Source organism: Carassius carassius, chromosome 12, assembly GCF_963082965.1.
Source record: "Carassius carassius chromosome 12, fCarCar2.1, whole genome shotgun sequence".
In the NCBI taxonomy this organism is placed as follows: Eukaryota; Metazoa; Chordata; class Actinopteri; order Cypriniformes; family Cyprinidae; genus Carassius; species Carassius carassius.
Window position 1 is genome coordinate 10,650,993 of NC_081766.1, and position 19,216 is coordinate 10,670,208.

At 39.1% G+C, this 19,216-nt stretch overlaps 2 gene segments (V, D, J or C); both read left to right on the forward strand.

The window, feature by feature from the left end:
• Window positions 1–11,595: 11,595 nt before the first annotated feature.
• LOC132155397 (T cell receptor alpha variable 13-2-like) lies at window positions 11,596–12,067 on the forward strand. The segment is given in 2 exon segments: window positions 11,596–11,635; window positions 11,712–12,067. Coding segments are annotated over 2 exon segments (396 nt in total).
• Window positions 12,068–17,345: 5,278 nt separating this feature from the next.
• Window positions 17,346–17,939, forward strand: LOC132154174 (T cell receptor alpha variable 18-like). The segment is given in 2 exon segments: window positions 17,346–17,450; window positions 17,561–17,939. Coding segments are annotated over 2 exon segments (357 nt in total).
• Window positions 17,940–19,216: the final 1,277 nt, after the last annotated feature.

A 19,216-nucleotide genomic window follows, 5' to 3' on the forward strand; every position in this document is an offset into this window, starting at 1 on the left:
AATCCTTATTGGTGAGGTGAAAGGTTAGCTCCGCCCCTGTTGGAAAGTTTCCAGAAGTATCGCGTACAAGCAGAGAAGAGAGAGAGTGAGAGATTACGAACGACACGAGAGACGAGAGCACAAACGTGATAGGATAAATCTTCCGATCTTTTTTCCTTGAAACTATTTTTCTATTTTTTTTCTTTTGTTCACCGATTTATATTTCTTCTTGGCCGGGTTTTTTGTGTTTCTTGTTTTATTTCTCTCTTTTGTGAGTTCTGAACTGCTGCTGTGATCTCGAATTCTGTCCTGGCTGTGGATCCGCATCCCTGGTTTGGACTGGCGAGCCATCCCATTTTTCGTACCTGGAAACAGAGTAAAAGAGTTGTGAGAGTTGCGAGAAAGAGTTTTCTGATTGGGTAGGACAGAACTGCACACATTACGTTTTTTTCTCTTTTCCAATTTTTTTCTGGATTTCCCTGAGGACAAAGTTTTTCTTCCCCTTCATGGACTGAACTCATTAATTCATTTTTGATGAACATCCCTTATTTTTTTGGGAATTTGAAATTGAGACTTTGAACTTGAGATTGAAACACTGAGGTCAAATTTCAGAAACTGAGATTGGGAATTCTTGACTGTTTCTGTGTTTATCATTTATTTCAAATACTGTGTGTTACTGTTATCCATTTGTTTTTATTTGTTTTTTTGTTTTATTTCATTCTGTCAATTTCGAAAAAGTACAACATAAGCAAGACAACAACAAAAAAAGAGAAAAGAAATACACTTACCTTTTAATTAGCTGCATTCCAGTAGTTTGAGTGGTTCATTTATTTTATTAATTTTTACTATCATCTTTGCTAATAATTGCTTCTGTGAGTCGATCCAGGTCTTCTGTTTCTGGTCCATGGTTTTTGATTTTGTAGGATCTAGTACCGAGCTGTGTGCTACATAAAACTTGGCAAGAGCCAGCCAGGAGCAAAATTGTAGCAAAGTGTAAAATTTAAAACTTAATAATCACAAATAGACAATAAAGAGCTTAAGTGAAAAGTAAGAAAAATAAGCCCCCTCGCTCTATAGGAAATCAGTTAAAAAGGCAGATATGGAAATAGTGAAACGTGAGAACATTAACGTCCAGAAAGCAGTCATTGTAAGTGGCTTAACACTTTCTGACCCAGATTTAGAAATAGAAGACTGCCTGATGAAATATGGGTCCATCAAACGCAACGTAATCATTGACGATCCCAAGTCAGAGTATCACCACAGTGCTATTGTGGAATTCTCACACGAGTCTGCCATGCACAATTTAGAAGCCTCACTGCCCTTGACTATCAGAAGCACACTAGATGCTAATGTTGTGTTCCAGGTACGCAGCCTGAGTAGTGTATACACTTCTGAAATGGGTGAAAACATCACTGAAGAGTACCTGGAAGAATTGAAGGCCATCGCCAGAGGCAGTGGAAGAACTGTGCAGGAAGTGCTTCAGTGCGAGCTGCAGAAGATATCTGCGTTGATGTTTCCAGAAAATGAACAGCCTGCAAATGACAGCGGTTTGCATGTGAGTACCCCTCCACACTTGAATCAAGAATACCAACCATCTGCTAATGTGCAACAGGGGCAAGCAGAAACAACAGTAATGTCCTCACCTGTTATCTCACCACTACTGAGTGTTCCACTCCAAGAACATGAAAACCCAGCCAAGGAGAGTACACCGGCAAAGTCACCTTACCATATGAGGAGCCCTAATGCCAGTGTTGCCGAGACCATGTCTTTGAACATACCTACCAGTGCTTTGAATCCACCCGGAATCCAACGAGTAGTGATGGAGCATGTGGTAAAGACCAGTGAATCCTTGTCCTCTTCGTATGCTACTTTCCGACTGAAATCCTTTTCAGGGAGAATTCCTTGTCCAAGCCATGAACCAGATTTCGACACCTGGCGTGCGAGCGTGGACTTCCTATTGAACGATAAGTCTCTCTCTGATTTACACAAGACTGGGAAGATTCTCGACAGTCTGCTGCCTCCAGCCTCGGATGTCGTCAAGCACATCGGTCCATATGCCTTGCCATCAGAGTGCTTGGAGCTGTTGGAGTCTGTATATGGCTCAGTGGAGGATGGAGATGAATTGTTTGCAAAGTTCATTGGCACCTTGCAAAATCAAGGGGAAAAATCCTCCACCTACCTTCACCGTCTTCATGTAATGCTGAGTGTTGCAATTAGACGAGGTGGTGTTGCTGAAGCTGAACGGAACCGTTGCCTTCTCAAGCAATTTTGCAGAGGTTGCTGGGACAATAGCCTAATCACTGAGTTGCAGCTGGAAGGAAAGAGAGTCGCATCCCCTTCTTTCGCTGAACTTGTGGTTCTCATCCGTACTGCAGAAGACAAACAAACCCTAAAAGAAGAAAGGATGAGAAAGCATCTCGGATTAAACAGACAAGCTCCTATTCCACTTAAGTTACGGACAGCGACTCATCAACAGTTTGTGTACTGCAGCGATGTACCTGAGGATTCCACTGATGAAGTGCCAGGTCAGTTAAGTGCAAAGCAGAAATCAGCCAAGTCCAAAAGCAAAGCTGAACAGTCCGAAGTCGAAACCCTGAAGAAGGAAGTTGCAAAACTCCAAACTCAGATCACTGTGATGAAGACAGAACCAGTGCGTAAAGAAAAGACCAGTCCTACTGTGGAAGAATTCTCTGAATTAAGGCAGAAGATAGCTGAGCTTCAAGCTCATCTCGTCCCAAGAGTACAAGGGGAGTACCGAGAGTCTCCAGCTTTGAGCACCTTCCCTGCAAAATACCGACCCAAGCCAATGGAACCTGAGGTGAACAAGGATGCAAGACCCACCTGGCAATCGCACCGCAGACCCCGACCTGGCTATTGTTTCCACTGTGGAGAGGATGGACATCTTGCTGTTAACTGTGAAAATGAACCAAACCCTCGCAGGGTTGAAGAGAAGCGCCGTGAGTTAAGAGGGCGACAGGCCAGATGGGATCTGCAAAACATCTCCAACACTAAGCATTTAAACTGAAATCCGTCTCAGTTGCAGGGCGGACAGAGACGGGAAGAAGAGAACAATGCCCTAAGAAGAATGAATATCTGTTGCACCAGCATGCTCATGAATCTCCACGTCGTGAATTACCTACTGGATTAGTAGGGACCAGATGCACCGCCAGAATCCAAATTGAAGGGAGAGAAGTGAACTGCCTTCTAGATACCGGGTCGCAGGTGACAACCATCCCCAAGTCCTACTATGATAAATATCTGTGCAAGCACCCCATGAAATCCTTGGAGCATCTTCTTGAAGTAGAGGGAGCCAACGGACAAGCCGTACCCTATCTGGGTTATGTCGAGCTCAACTTGAAGTTTCCCGAAAGTTTCCTGGGGGTGGAAGCCGAGGTCCCGACGCTAGCCCTAATAGTCCCAGACCTGACAAACATACCACAGATTCTAATTGGTACCAACTCGCTTGATGTGTTATATGCTGATTATACTCAAAGGTGCACGGGTGCTATTAAGTCACTTTGTTATGGCTATCAAGCTGTGATAAATGTGCTGCAGAAGAGGAAATTGCATGCTTCCAGTGGAACTGTGGGATGTGTGAAGTTGAAAGGAAATAAACAAGAAGTTGTACTGGCAGGGTGCACTGTAGTACTGGATGGAGTAATTCATGTGAAAGGCCCTCCCTTTGAAAAATGGGTGTCAGTGGAGCCACCTACAATGTCTTCCTTACCTGGTGGTCTTTTGGTGGCAAGCTGCCTGCACAGTCTACCTTCAAGGCAACGCTTTGCTCAGTTACCAGTAGTAGTGAGGAATGACACTCAAACTGACCTAGTGATTCCCCCGAAGACTGTGATAGCTGAAGTCCATGCAGTCCAGCGAGTGATGGAAAAAGATTCTTCTAAAGTGGATACTGGAAGTGAGAAGACAGAGCCACCTCTGTCAAAGATTCCAATCGACTTTGGAGAGTCTCCAATAACGCCAGAGTGGAAAGCGAGAATAACATCACTGTTGAATTCCATGCCTGATGTTTTTGCATTACATGATCTGGACTACGGACATACCAACCATGTGAAACACCGGATAAAGCTCAGTGATGAGACACCATTCAAGCACAGAGCCAGACCAATTCACCCTCAAGATGTGGATGCGGTCAGGAAACACCTGCAAGAACTTCTTGAAGCTGGCGTTATCAGAGAGTCAGAGTCCCCATTCTCATCTCCCATAGTTGTGGTACGAAAGAAGAACAACTCTGTGCGATTATGTATAGATTTCAGGAAATTAAACTCCCAGACAATCAAAGATGCATACGCTCTTCCCAACTTGGAGGAAGCCTTCTCAGTCTTGACCGGATCAAGATGGTTTTCAGTTCTCGACCTAAAGTCAGGCTACTATTAAATTGAAATGGACGAGTCTGATAAGCAGAAGACCGCTTTCGTATGCCCATTAGGTTTCTGGGAATTTAATAGGATGCCACAAGGAATCACGAACGCACCTAGCACGTTTCAACGGTTGATGGAACGTTGTATGGGAGATCTCAATCGGAAGGAAGTGCTTGTGTTCATTGACGATCTGATAGTCTTCTCAAGAACTCTGGAAGAACATGAAGCTCGTCTGAAAGAAGTGCTCAAAAGGTTGCATGAGTTCAAGCTAAAACTTTCACCTGAGAAGTGCAAGTTCTGCCAAACCTCCGTCAAGTACTTAGGCCACATAGTTTCGCATAGTGGAGTTGAAACTGATCCAGCGAAAGTTGAAGCCCTCAAAACCTGGCCAAGGCCGAAAACTCTAAAGGAGCTTAGAGCTTTTCTCGGATTTTCTGGTTATTACCGAAGGTTTGTGCAAGATTATTCGAAAATAGTAAAGCCTCTTAATGATCTCACTGCTGGGTATCCTCCATTACAGAAAGGCCGCAAGAAAAAGACAGACGAAGCAAAACAGTATTTAAGTCCGAAGGAAGAGTTTGGTGAAAGATGGACGCCAGAATGTCAAAAAGCCTTTGATGATGTCATTACGAAACTCACTTCTGCTCCAGTATTGGGATTTGCCGACCCCAAAATCCCGTATGTGTTGCACACGGACGCCAGTACCACCGGGCTTGGTGCAGCATTATACCAAGAGCAAGACGGACAGATGAGAGTCATTGCCTTTGCAAGCCGAGGACTTACCAGGAGTGAAGCGAAGTACCCCGCCCACAAATTGGAATTTCTGGCGTTGAAATGGGCCGTGTCCACCAAATTCAACGATTATTTGTACGGGACTGATTTCACTGTGATAACTGACAGTAATCCATTGACCTACATCCTGTCCTCCGCAAAACTAGATGCCACCAGCTATAGGTGGCTGTCAAGTTTGTCAACATTCACTTTCAAGATACAATACCGAGCTGGGAGTAGAAATCAAGATGCGGATGGACTATCTAGAAGGCCACAAGAGGAAGTTCCAGATGACCTGGAGACCCAAAAAGAGATGGAGAGAATTAGACAGTTCACTCACCATCACCTGACAGGAGACTTTTCAATGGTTGTTTCTGCAGAAGCCGTTGAAGCTATCTGTGAACGTCACCATCTTGGTCAGTCATGTGATAACCCTGGTTCTTCACACCTTCCAGTGACCTTAGTGGAATCCCTTGCTATTGATGTAGAAGCTTTACCACAAGCCTTTCAACAAGAGAATACTTATCAGTTCACGGAGATTCCACAGTGTCTGAGGAAGATCTGCGGGAAAGACAGAGAATGGATCCAGAAATTGGATTAGTTATCCGACAGCTGAAGTTAAATGACAAGCCCTGTTTCAAGACCATTCCACCTGAATTAATTCTATGGTTCAGAGAATGGAATCGGCTGGAGTTGAGAAATGGTGTGCTATTCAGGAGAAGCCAAAAGGAAGGAAACTCATCATACCAGCTGGCATTACCTGCTTATCTTCGTCCTGCGGTTTTAAGGGAGCTCCATGATGAAATGGGTCACATGGGCATCGAACGGACTCTCGACCTCGTTCGATCAAGATTCTTCTGGCCTAAAATGGCCTCAGCAGTGGAAAAGAAGGTCAAAACCTGTGAGCGTTGTGTTCGACGAAAGACCCTACCAGAGAAAGCCGCTCCATTGGTGAACATCAGAACTAGCTGACCGCTAGAGCTAGTTTGTATGGATTTCCTGTCATTGGAACCTGACCTAAGTAACACCAAGGATATACTGGTAATAACGGACCATTTCACCAAGTACGCTGTTGCTGTACCGACACGGAATCAGAAAGCCCAGACAGTAGCCAAATGTCTATGGGACAATTTTCTGGTGCACTACAGAACTACTTTCTGGTGGATTCCCAGAAAAACTCCATAGTGACCAAGGTACTGACTTTGAGTCTCGCACCATTAAAGAACTGTGCAAATGTGCTGGAATATCCAAGACCAGAACCACTCCGTACCATCCGAGAGGCAATCCAGTTGAACGCTTTAATCGAACGCTGCTGCAGATGCTGGGAACCCTGAACAACAAGGAAAAATCAAGATGGAAGGATTATGTCAAACCACTGGTGCACGCATACAATTGCACTAAGAGTGATGTGACGGGATTCTCTTCATACAAACTAATGTTTGGGAGACAACCACGACTACCGGTTGACCTGGCATTTGGGTTACCTGTCGATAGTAAGTCTGGATCCCATTCCAAGTACGTACAAGATCTCAAGAAGCGACTTGAAGAAAGCTACAAGGCTGCAACGGGAAATGCTTCAAAGGTAGCGGAACGAAACAAGAAGGGTATGACAAACATGTTGTTGCCTCCACCCTTGAAGTGGGTGATCGTGTATTGGTGAAAAACGTCCGCCTGAGAGGAAAACACAAGTTAGCAGATAAGTGGGAGCCTGACGTTTACATTGTAATCAAGAAGGCAGGAGATTTACCTGTTTACACGGTAAAACCAGAAATAAAGAATGGACCTCTGAGAACTCTACATAGGGATCTGCTGCTTCCCTGTGGATTCTTGTGGATACCTGATGAGTCTGTTGAAAGAAAAGTGATTCGTAAACCCAGAACCAGAGCCAGATGTGCTGAGGAACCTGAGGAGTTTGAGAGTGTGAGCGAGTGTTCAGAGTCAGACTATGATCCAGTTGACTATTATGCTCCTGAAAGGTCCTTTGAGATTGAAACCAGAATTCTGTCAAACCCAAAACCTGTTTCTTCCACTGAAAGTAGAAGGGCCGTCCACTTACCTGGTGCTGAACCTGTGATGGAAAAGAAGAAAGGATGTCCTAGCCTGAAAGAACCCATTGAAAATGGAAACTTACCTGATATGGAATTCTCCAACATGCAGAAGGCTGATCATCCTACTTCAGAGGAATCGGTAGAAGGGAACCCATCAGATCTGCCTGAAGTTGAAGTTCTTGATGAAAGTTCAGTTGATAGATCTGGAAATGAAAACGAACCGATGAGGAATTGGGAGAAATTGGATGCTGATGGTGAACAATCATCTGGAAATGCGCACAGAAAAGGAAGTATCCTTTCCCCTGAAACAGAAAGTGCCACTCCTTGTGACTCTCAAAATAACCAGAGTGAATTAACTGAAACTGGAGGAGGTCTTAGACGTTCAAGGAGACCATGTGAACCCCCCAAAAGACTTCAGTACCCGCAACTGGGTAACCCTCTTAGTTTAGTTATCCAATCCCTGCTGTCAAGTCTGAGTACTGCGATTACTACCAATTTGGAAAGCCCTTAGAAATGACTCCCCTATTGAAACCCTTTAACCTTGAGCATGCAGAGGGACCTGCATACATTCAGGATGGGAGAGTGTAACCCAGGTCATTAACTCGGGTCACTAATATTAATAATTATATTCTTTTATTTATATCACTATAAAATAATTAGTAAGAAAAGAAGAACATGAAGTAAAATGTATTTATTTTATTATAAATAATCCAGAAATTTAGAAGTTGAACTGAATCCTTATTGGTGAGGTGAAAGGTTAGCTCCGCCCCTGTTGGAAAGTTTCCAGAAGTATCGCGTACAAGCAGAGAAGAGAGAGAGTGAGAGATTACGAACGACACGAGAGATCCAGAACGACACGACAGTGATAGTAGATTACATGATTTGTGAATAGCTGTTTAATAATTCAGCAAAAGATCATTAAAAAGTGAGAAGTAGATTTGTTTAAGCTTTGAGAAGTTTGTTGTGAACCTGATTACGACGAGAAGATGAGAGACGAGAACGAGACGAGAGCACAAACGTGATAGGATAAATCTTCCGATCTTTTTTCCTTGAAACTATTTTTCTATTTTTTTCTTTTGTTCTCCGATTTATATTTCTTCTTGGCCGGGTTTTTTGTGTTTCTTGTTTTATTTCTCTCTTTTGTGAGTTCTGAACTGCTGCTGTGATCTCGAATTCTGTCCTGGCTGTGGATCCGCATCCCTGGTTTGGACTGGTGAGCCATCCCATTTTTCGTACCTGGAAACAGAGTAAAAGAGTTGTGAGAGTTGCGAGAAAGAGTTTTCTGATTGGGTAGGACAGAACTGCACACATTACGTTTTTTTCTCTTTTCCAATTTTTTTCTGGATTTCCCTGAGGACAAAGTTTTTCTTCCCCTTCATGGACTGAACTCATTAATTCATTTTTGATGAACATCCCTTATTTTTTTTGGGAATTTGAAATTGAGACTTTGAACTTGAGATTGAAACACTGAGGTCAAATTTCAGAAACTGAGATTGGGAATTCTTGACTGTTTCTGTGTTTATCATTTATTTCAAATACTGTGTGTTACTGTTATCCATTTGTTTTTATTTGTTTTTTTGTTTTATTTCATTCTGTCAATTTCGAAAAAGTACAACATAAGCAAGACAACAACAAAAAAAGAGAAAAGAAATACACTTACCTTTTAATTAGCTGCATTCCAGTAGTTTGAGTGGTTCATTTATTTTATTAATTTTTACTATCATCTTTGCTAATAATTGCTTCTGTGAGTCGATCCAGGTCTTCTGTTTCTGGTCCATGGTTTTTGATTTTGTAGGATCTAGTACCGAGCTGTGTGCTACAATGCACTATGGTGGCATTTGCGTAATAAGATTTCTGTTTTTTTTTTAAATAATCAGGAAATTTTACTCAAGATAACACAATCATCAAAATCATAAGTCAACAGCTAATTCAAGATTTTTTTTCAGCATAGCACACAAGTTTGCTGTGAAACATTAATGCAGTTGCTTAGAAACAAATTTATCAAAACTGCTAAAAAAACAAAAAAAGGCTCAAGAGCCCAACTGAGGCAAATACTACTATGGTGGCAAAGTTTTTTTTCCTTCCAGTTTAGTGTTGTCACGGTACCAAAATTTCAGTATTCGGTACCGATACCAGTGAAAATCCACGGTTCTCGGTACCAATTTCGGTACCAAAGCAAAAATATGCTAATTAAAAAAAAAAACTTTTTAGCACTAAAAATAAAACCAATGCCATTCTTTATACTTATTTACAATTGATTTTAAAGTTTTTCTACAAGTTATATAATTATGAAAAACAGTAAAAACAAGTTTCACCCAAATTTAATTTGTCTTTTAATTTATGAAATTTAAACACATTTTATTTCTGGTAAATAAAGGGGATTTTCTATTAAAATTAAAACATGTAAGAAATATTGTGATTTATTTCTTTAAAAAATAAAGTTTTATAAATTTTTTCAACAGTAGTAGCAGTATCACATACATTTTACTAAATAATCGTAATATTTCTAGCACAATGCCTTTATGTAAAAATTAACTTTTAGGCCTAATGAATGCATATTTGTCATTTTAACTGAACCTAAAACTGGTGGTGATGCTTAAGATATTTTTGGTCATTGATGGTTTCTGTAATAAAATAGTAAAAGATCATATTAATTAGTATTCATATTAATTATTATTAAAAGATAATACTACTACTAATTCTACTATCATACTTATGTATATACAATGCACTATGAATTGATGAGCTGCTGGGCTCATGAATATTAATCACGTTGTCTGCGTTCGGTCAAACTGATTAGCTGAAATCAAAACAGGGACGGTACAAAATCAGCGCCAGCCAATAATATTGCCATTTGCGCATTAGCTCCGCCCACTACCGGAGAAACCGGTATGTCTTCTCCTTGTTCAAAAATGAATATGAATAATTCTAAATGAACTCCATTACAGGAAAAGACAATAAAGAATAGTTTACATATAGCGTGTCGATTCAGCGTGGTAAGATTCTCGCTCTCTCTCTCTTTTGCATGTGTGAGAAACTGAAAAGATCGCTTGATGGAGAGAGAACTCAGAAGCCCAGATGCTAAAATTAATGCAAGCGTCATGTGCTTCAGTCTATGTAGTAAACAAACCCGCACGTCTCTGTCATTCATTAATTCACACAGAGACGCGCAGAACACGGATTCATATTTCAAGCAACTTTTGCAGCTTAACATTTACAGATACTGGTCCATATGGAGATTTGATTTGATTAATGTATGCTAACTTTGACAAATTCTATGACTGTCCATATTAAAATGTAAGTTTCATTTTCATGACTGGATTTTGAGATTCCGTCCTCGTTTTCTGCTTCGCGGAAATCATAGCGCTGAACCGGGTTTGAACGGGACCTCGGTACTACCGGTACTTAAAGAAACCTGGTACCGTCACATTTACATTTTTTTAGTAGCCTACCGACTTGGTACCGAAGTACCGGGTCTTTTGACAACACTATTCCAGTTGATTCCATCCAAGGCTGTGCTTAAAGTCAGTTGTAGTTCTTGTGTTTCTGTTTTTTTCAGTAATGTTGATTGTTAACAGCAGGTGTTCATCACTAACGCACAATCATCGTTTAATTAGTCACTTTATCATCTCATTAACTTTAACTCTTTGAGCACTTGGGATTTGACACAAGACTCATTGTGACTTGGAAGGAATGACTTGGTTCCTCCTCTGGTCAAATTAGCTGCTGAGTTTATGGGTGGAGCAAAAATATGGCTGGACTTTTACTCTTTGCCCCCTGGACTTCCCTTTTCTCTGGATGAGATACAGTATTTATATCGTCACCTGGTCTGTGTGCGCAGTTAGTACATGGTTTACATTTATTATTTCCGTCCTCGGACGATAACACAGTTTACGTTTCAAAAAGTTTAATTGTCTTAAATATCCATCATGGTGTTTTGGTAAGATATCATTAACTGGGTAATGAAGACTAGTTGGCCAATCAGTTTATACCTTGCTTTTCAGAACGATGAGCTTTGTAAAACGTTTCAGAAATGCGGGGCATAGAGAACCTTAAACCGCATAAACACATCGCATAACACCAAATACACCAAATAATTTATTTTTAGAAACATCATATGACCCATTTAAAAATATGTTTAGGATATAATTTTCCATCTGCCTTTTTAATTTCATGCAACTAAATTAATTTTTCTTTTCCTACCTTATAATTACGTAATTGCAATCATTAAAGTTTTTTTTATAGGTATTAAATGTATTTAAGAACTAAACCTCTATTAGTATTTAATATAGAATTTAAAATAGAGAGGTTCAGAGAGGAGGGACTCAGTGTTCACAGACCTGACATGATCTAATTCTGTCTGACAGAGACTGTGGTAGAAATTATTCAGTCTGATTCTTCTCAGAGTGAGCAATTGTACAATGGATCTTTATTCAGTTTTTCTGTTCTGTGCATTAACAGGTATTTACTTGGTTAGTTCTCCTTTTTTCTGTTTTATTGAAAACATTTCCTTAAGAAGAACTGTTTTCTTTTTCAGCTGCTGTCTTTGGAAATGTCATCAAATCAAATAAAACTGATGTTTTTTATGAAGAGGGTTCAGATATTGTATTGTCCTGTAGCCAATCACCTGGAGCTTCGGATAATATCTACTGGTACCGTCAGTATGAAAGATCAAAACCTGAATTTCTTGTAACCACCTACGGTAGTGCAAAAGAACCGGAGGTGTCTGATGTAGATCCAAGAATCTCTGTTAAAGTTGAAAAAAGGCAAAAAATCCATGCGGATCTGGAGATCTCCTCTGCTGCTGTATCAGACTCTGCTCTGTACTACTGTGCTCTGAGGCCCACAGTCACAGGAAATACATCAGCTCTCTACAAAAACCTGTTACAATAAGAGACAAAAGAGAGAAACAATGAGGATGAAGTAGCTGCCACTTACAATAATTTGTCAGGTACAGTAAATAACAATAATAACAAAAACAGTGAATAAATCACAGACAGTTACCTAAATCAAAAGATAAACAACTTGTTTAACAAGTGTATAGGTAAAACAATCAAAAACATTCTAAAGTAGGTAAATATTTGGCTAAATAAAGATGAAGTGCATTAAATGCCTACAATATTGTCCTTTATTTAGCAAATCAATTTAGAATATTCTGTAATTCATAAAACTGTCACCCACTGCTCCGGGTGTGTGTTCATAGTGTGTTCACTTCTCACTGCTGTGTGTGTATAGTTGGATGGGTTAAATGCAGAGCATCAATTCCAAGTATGGGTTACCATACTTGGCAAATGTCACAACATTCACTTTCACTTTCAAATGTGACAAATTGTCCTCGACACTGTTGTCATGTGGTTTCTACGTCAGTAAAGGCGGTAACAAAGGGTAACTAACGTCATTGACAGGCGACTGCACTGCCCTGTGTCACTGTTTAACATGGACATTTTCTCATGATTTACAAGTAGTTGAAAACATTAGAGATATTGTAAGTAATCAGCTGGACAAAATATATAACACTAGCCTAGTGGTTTTTGGGTATTTTACTGCAAACATCTTACAAATTGTACCTTTAACATATTGTGAAGCCTTGCTTGTCCAGCTGGAGCGACGAGACAAAAACATAAAACCCATTATAAACGAGATATAAACATGATTTCTAGTTGTGTTTTCTTTTGGAAGGCAAAAACAAGATAGTTTTGCTTTCTCAAAAGAAAAGCGTCACACACCGTGGCCGGCTTGAATAAGCAGAGGCGGGCGGCTTGAGAAAGGTGCGGCCAGCGGATTCTGTGAAGGAGCGTACCTTTGTCTTGCAGCCAGAGGTGGAAAGAGTACAAAAATATTCTACTCAAGTAAAAGTACCATTACATTAATGAAATTTTACTTAAGTACAAGTAAAAGTACCAGTCTAAAAATCTACTCAAGTAAAAGTAAAAAGTAGCTCATTTAAAATTTACTCAGAGTAAAAATTACTTAGTTACATTTTAACAGTGGGAGGGAGTCAAAAATGGGACAGGCCAAGGTTGTCAAACTCAGTTCCTGGAGGGCCACAGTCCTGCACAGTTTAGATATAACCCTAATTAAACACACCTGATCCAGCTAATCTAATCATTTAGGTTTATTTGAAAACTACATGATATGTGTGCTGGAGCAGGGTTAGAACTAAACTCTGCAGGGCTATGGCCCTCCAGGAACTGAGTTTGACACCCCTGGGATAGGTCTATTAATCTCAAACTACAACCCGAATTCCGGAAAAGTTGGGACGTTTTTTAAATTTTAATAAAATGAAAACTAAAGGAATTTCAAATCACATGAGCCAATATTTTATTCACAATAGAACATAGATAACATAGCAAATGTTTAAACTGAGAAATTTTACACTTTTATCCACTTAATTAGCTCATTTAAAATGTAATGCCTGCTACAGGTCTCAAAAAAGTTGGCACGGGGGCAACAAATGGCTAAAAAAGCAAGCATTTTTGAAAAGATTCAGCTGGGAGAACATCTAGTGATTAATTAAGTTAATTGATATCAGGTCTGTAACATGATTAGCTATAAAAGCTTTGTCTTAGAGAAGCAGAGTCTCTCGGAAGTAAAGATGGGCAGAGGCTCTCCAATCTGTGAATGACTGCGTAAAAAAATTGTGGAAAACTTTAAAAACAATGTTCCTCAACGTCAAATTGCAAAGGCTTTGCAAATCTCATGATCTACAGTGCATAACATCATCAAAAGATTCAGAGAAACTGGAGAAATCTCTGTGCGTAAGGGACAAGGCCGGAGACCTTTATTGGATGCCCGTGGTCTTCGGGCTCTCAGACGACACTGCATCACTCATCGGCATGATTGTGTCAATGACATTACTAAATGGGCCCAGGAATACTTTCAGAAACCACTGTCGGTAAACACAATCCGCCGTGCCATCAGCAGATGCCAACTAAAGCTCTATCATGCAAAAAGGAAGCCATATGTGAACATGGTCCAGAAGCGCCGTCGTGTCCTGTGGGCCAAGGCTCATTTAAAATGGACTATTTCAAAGTGGAATAGTGTTTTATGGTCAGACGAGTCCAAATTTGACATTCTTGTTGGAAATCACGGACGCCGTTTCCTCCGGTCTAAAGAGGAGGGAGACCTTCCAGCATGTTATCAGCGTTCAGTTCAAAAGCCAGCATCTCTGATGGTATGGGGGTGCATAAGTGCATACGGTATGGGCAGCTTGCATGTTTTGGAAGGCTCTGTGAATGCTGAAAGGTATATAAAGGTTTTAGAGCAACATATGCTTCCCTCCAAACAACGTCTATTTCAGGGAAGGCCTTGTTTATTTCAGCAGGACAATTCAAAACCACATACTGCAGCTATAACAACAGCATGGCTTCGTCGTAGCAGAGTCCGGGTGCTAACCTGGCCTGCCTGCAGTCCAGATCTTTCACCTATAGAGAACATTTGGCGCATCATTAAACGAAAAATATGTCAAAGACGACCACGAACTCTTCAGCAGCTGGAAATCTATATAAGGCAAGAATGGGACCAAATTCCAACAGCAAAACTCCAGCAACTCATAGCCTCAATGCCCAGACGTCTTCAAACTGTTTTGAAAAGAAAAGGAGATGACCAAACCATGGTAAACATGCCCCGTCCCAACTATTTTGAGACCTGTAGCAGAAATCAAAATTGAAATGAGCTCATTTTGTGCATAAAATTGTAAACTTTCTCAGTTTAAACATTTGCTATGTTATCTATGTTCTATTGTGAATAAAATATTGGCTCATGTGATTTGAAAGTCTTTTAGTTTTCATTTTATTAAAATTTAAAAAACGTCCCAACTTTTCCGGAATTCGGGTTGTAGTTGTTTTTAATTAAAGGAATCAGTTATTTAGAATAATAATACATTTGGGCTGTTGCCAAGGAAATCAGTATCAACAAACTCATCTTTTAATGCAGAGGAAATGCAGAAGATTCATTGGAAGTGGCATTTAGATGTATCACACTGTGTAGTGCTGGACAAGAATGCATTTAACCTGCAGTTACAAATGCATGAATAATGTTTTGATATACAAGACATAAAATGTTGAATACTCATTTGAAATGATAAGAAATTAATTATTTAAAAAAATCAAAAGATAGCCTACTTTAAATGTGAAATTAAAATGGCCATATGTGTCAGCAAGTCACTGTTAATAAGTGAGTCATTGCGATTGAACCGAATCATTTAAACGTTTGATTCATTCAGAAACGAAACACTGTCACGTTGCTCAGAGACGCAAAACTGTGCTTTGGTGGCTGTGTTTGGAATTATTTTCTGTTGTAGAAATAGAGCTAAAAAAGGCAATATGGTGTCTAAAACGCAAGTCTCTTAATTAACTTGTTTACTGAACTGTTATATATATGTATGTATATATTCATGGAAAAGATGGCATTCTTTGTGTGATTTTGATTTAATATATGAAATTATATAAATATGTGAATTTTCTGACCCTATATCTTCAATTTTGCGATCATTCTAAATGCATTTTAGGAGACTGAATCACACAGTGAAAGAACGCACAATAAATGCGCGCGCACATCATTAAAACAAAAACAGCACACTCCTCACCACTGTCTTTTTGGCTAATTTGTGCAAAACCTCTTGCTAAAATGTCAAAGCTTCATTTTAACCACCAATGCAACGATGCAATTATTTAGCTTACCTCTTCTTGCGAAGGGTTGATGTCTTGTCGAGATTTTATAAGCTGCTAGTTTGGTTTTAGGCAAGTACAGCTTACACTGCATAATAGAGCATACATATGGCCAGGGGTTCACTTCATTTCCTTCGAGTTCAACTTCAAAATATGACGGGGTTTCGTTTTCAGCGGTGTCTGCACCACTAACGCCTGTTTTGTCCGTCTGCATCTTTCTTGTGATTTTAGCGCCAGTTTGCCCTCCTGCTCATTATTTACTGCCGTAGTTTCCAGGGAGCGATTTATTTTTTTTACTCAGTAATTAATGTGTTTTAAAATGTAGCGAAGTACAATACTTCAATCAAAATATACTTAAGTAAAAGTAAAATTACAAATTTAAAAAATTACTTTAAAAAGTATTAGTACAAAAAAAAGCTACTCAATTACAGTAACGCGAGTAAATGTAATTCGTTACTTTCCACCTCTGCTTGCAGCAACCACTTATAATGACCCTGGACTCGATGCCGCTTCGTACAAGGTGAAAGCCGTTTCAGCAATCCATCGTGCAAAGTTGATGCATTTCCTCAGCGACCAGCATGGATCAGCTCCAGGCATGACGAAGCAGATATCATCATCTTTTGGAAGGCAAAACAAAGTAGTTTTCGTTTTCACAGTGAAACAGCTAGCGTCTATATGACATGGCAGTGGCAGCAACAAAAATACTACAATAAAAATAAAAGGTATGCCTTCTTTGTGTGAACATCTGTGCGGCGTTATGCAAATCTTCCCACATACTGACTGCTCCTGGTGTGTGTTCACGGTGTGTGTGTGTGTGTGTTCACTGCTGTGTGTGTGCACTTTGGATGGGTTAAAGGCAGAGCATGAATTCTGAGTATGGGTCACTATACTTGGCATTATGTCACGTCACATATGTTAGAACGAGCCGTTTTGGAGGGGTGGACGAGTGTTAACTTTTATAAAGAATATATCTTTGGATTTGAGACTTTAGTCTTTGCAACTTCACAGATCTTCTTTATTCACCAAGAGCTTGTAACACTCCAAAGAAAAGGGAAAACGTATAACCCCTTTAAATTATTCTCATGTGCAGTAAATAGTGCAGGTTCATGTCCGCCACAGGATGGCAGTGTTCACACACTTTCACATGGAGATATTGTTATGTTTCAAATTATATATATATATATATATATATATATATATATATATATATATATATATATATATATATATATATATATATATATATATATATATATATATATATATATATATATATATATATATATATATATATATATGCTCCATGGTAGAATTTACAGTGAAATACTGTAAAAAAAAAAAAAAAATTAATGGTTGAGAGCTGTAAATTAACAGTACTTTACTGGCACCCCTGCTGCCAGAAAATTACTGTTATTTAATTACTATTATAAAATATGAGGAAATTAAACAGTGATGCAAGCCATGCCTTTAGCAGGAAGTTCCTGTGTGTGTTTGTGACTGATCTGCAGTGACTTACAGCTCAGAGCACTGAGAGCCTCAACAGAGAACTGAACTGATCTGATTGAACATGGACAGATGCTCCATACTGATTCTCATCGTGGGAACAGGTACAATAATTATGAGTGAAAACAGCTGAAACAGTCTATTTACACTAGCACAGTATTTATTATTATTATTATTTATTTATTTTCAGTTCGTATGTGCTTACTGTTGACAGGTTTGGTGGCTGGAGACAGCATTTATCCAGATAAAGGGACAGAAAAAAACTCTCAAGAAACACAAACTGTCAAGCTGAGCTGCTCATATAGTGCAAGTAGTGGTATTGTTCAGCTTTACTGGTACAGACAGTATCCCAACAGAGACCCTCAGTTCTTATTATACAAATATGCACCGTCATCGAGTGATTATGAAAACACCTCTGATGATCGATTTCATTCAGCTACAACACAATCCTCCACTGAACTCACTATCACTGATGTACGTCTGTCAGATTCAGCTCTCTATTATTGTGCTCTAAGAGTTGGTGCCCAGTGAAATAAAACATGAGACATGTTATACAAAAACCTAAAGCTCTTTTCACTTTGAAATTATCTAGTGAAAACCACAGTCAGAACCACAATCTATCCAGCTCTGAATGTAATAAAATATGTGGTCACACCTGTGAGAGTCTGAAGTTGGCCTGTTACAAAAAAAAAAAAAAAAAAGGAAAACAAAAAAAACCTTAAATGTTGCAACCAAACCAAATCTGGTTGAAAAGTGCTTAACAAATGTACTATACCACCACCCAATATAAGGTATAACTGCCCTAAACTAACAGTATTGGTAATTACCAAAATACTTTTTTTCCTGTAATTGTTAATCTACCAGCTTGTGCTCTTAAATCACAGTAGTATTTCTAATGCTAAAATATAATTGTTGTTATCCATAATTTTTTGAATTAACTGTTTTACAAGAAAGGCTATTATTAAAATAATAATAATAATTTTATTATTTTTATTTATTTATTTTATTCAGAACCCAATTACAGGTATTTATGTGCAGTACTTAACAGAAAAGTATGTTTCAATGGTTGAATGTTACTCTTGATTAATTTCTGACAAATGATTAATGTCAGACGACACAATTATTAGTTTTAAGTTTGTGTGTGTGTGTGTGTGTGTGTGTCTATACATACTATATATGTGTGTGTGTGTACTGGTATATATGGTTTATGAGGACACAAATGTGTATAATGACATGGGTACTACAAAGTAAACACGGTTTATGAGGACACTTCACTTCATGTGTGTATACATACACATATGCACACACACACAAACATATACACAGACACACTCAAATAGTTTCTGACATAAGCATATTTTTTTTCTATTGTTAGAAAATAAACAGACTCCATCAGTGGGAGGAGTTTATTCACACTGTTGAGAGTGTGAGCCAGAGTGAAACAGTTAAAGTCTATTTTTGCCGTCACTGTCAACACTGAAGACATCATGTTTGTCTTAACCTGGATATTAATGCAACTTTGCATGGGTAAGAGATATTCATTCAAGCTATTCGTTTTAATGAAAACAATCAAACAACAACAAAAATCATTAAACAGCTGAAAAGCCTAAAGTTATAGATCTATTATATGAATTTACTACTTGATTAATTGAGTTTCTTTTCTTTTCCACAGTAACTTCTTTTGCCGATACAATTCAACCACTGTCTTCGGAAAAATATATTGTTGAGGGTAAAAATGTGACACTGTCCTGTAATTACAGTACCAGTACTGGCACTGTTGGCTCTCTCCAGTGGTATCGACAGTATGTCGGAGCAAAACCAGAGTTCCTACTTCTTGTCAATGAATATTCAACTAAATCTGAGCCTGATC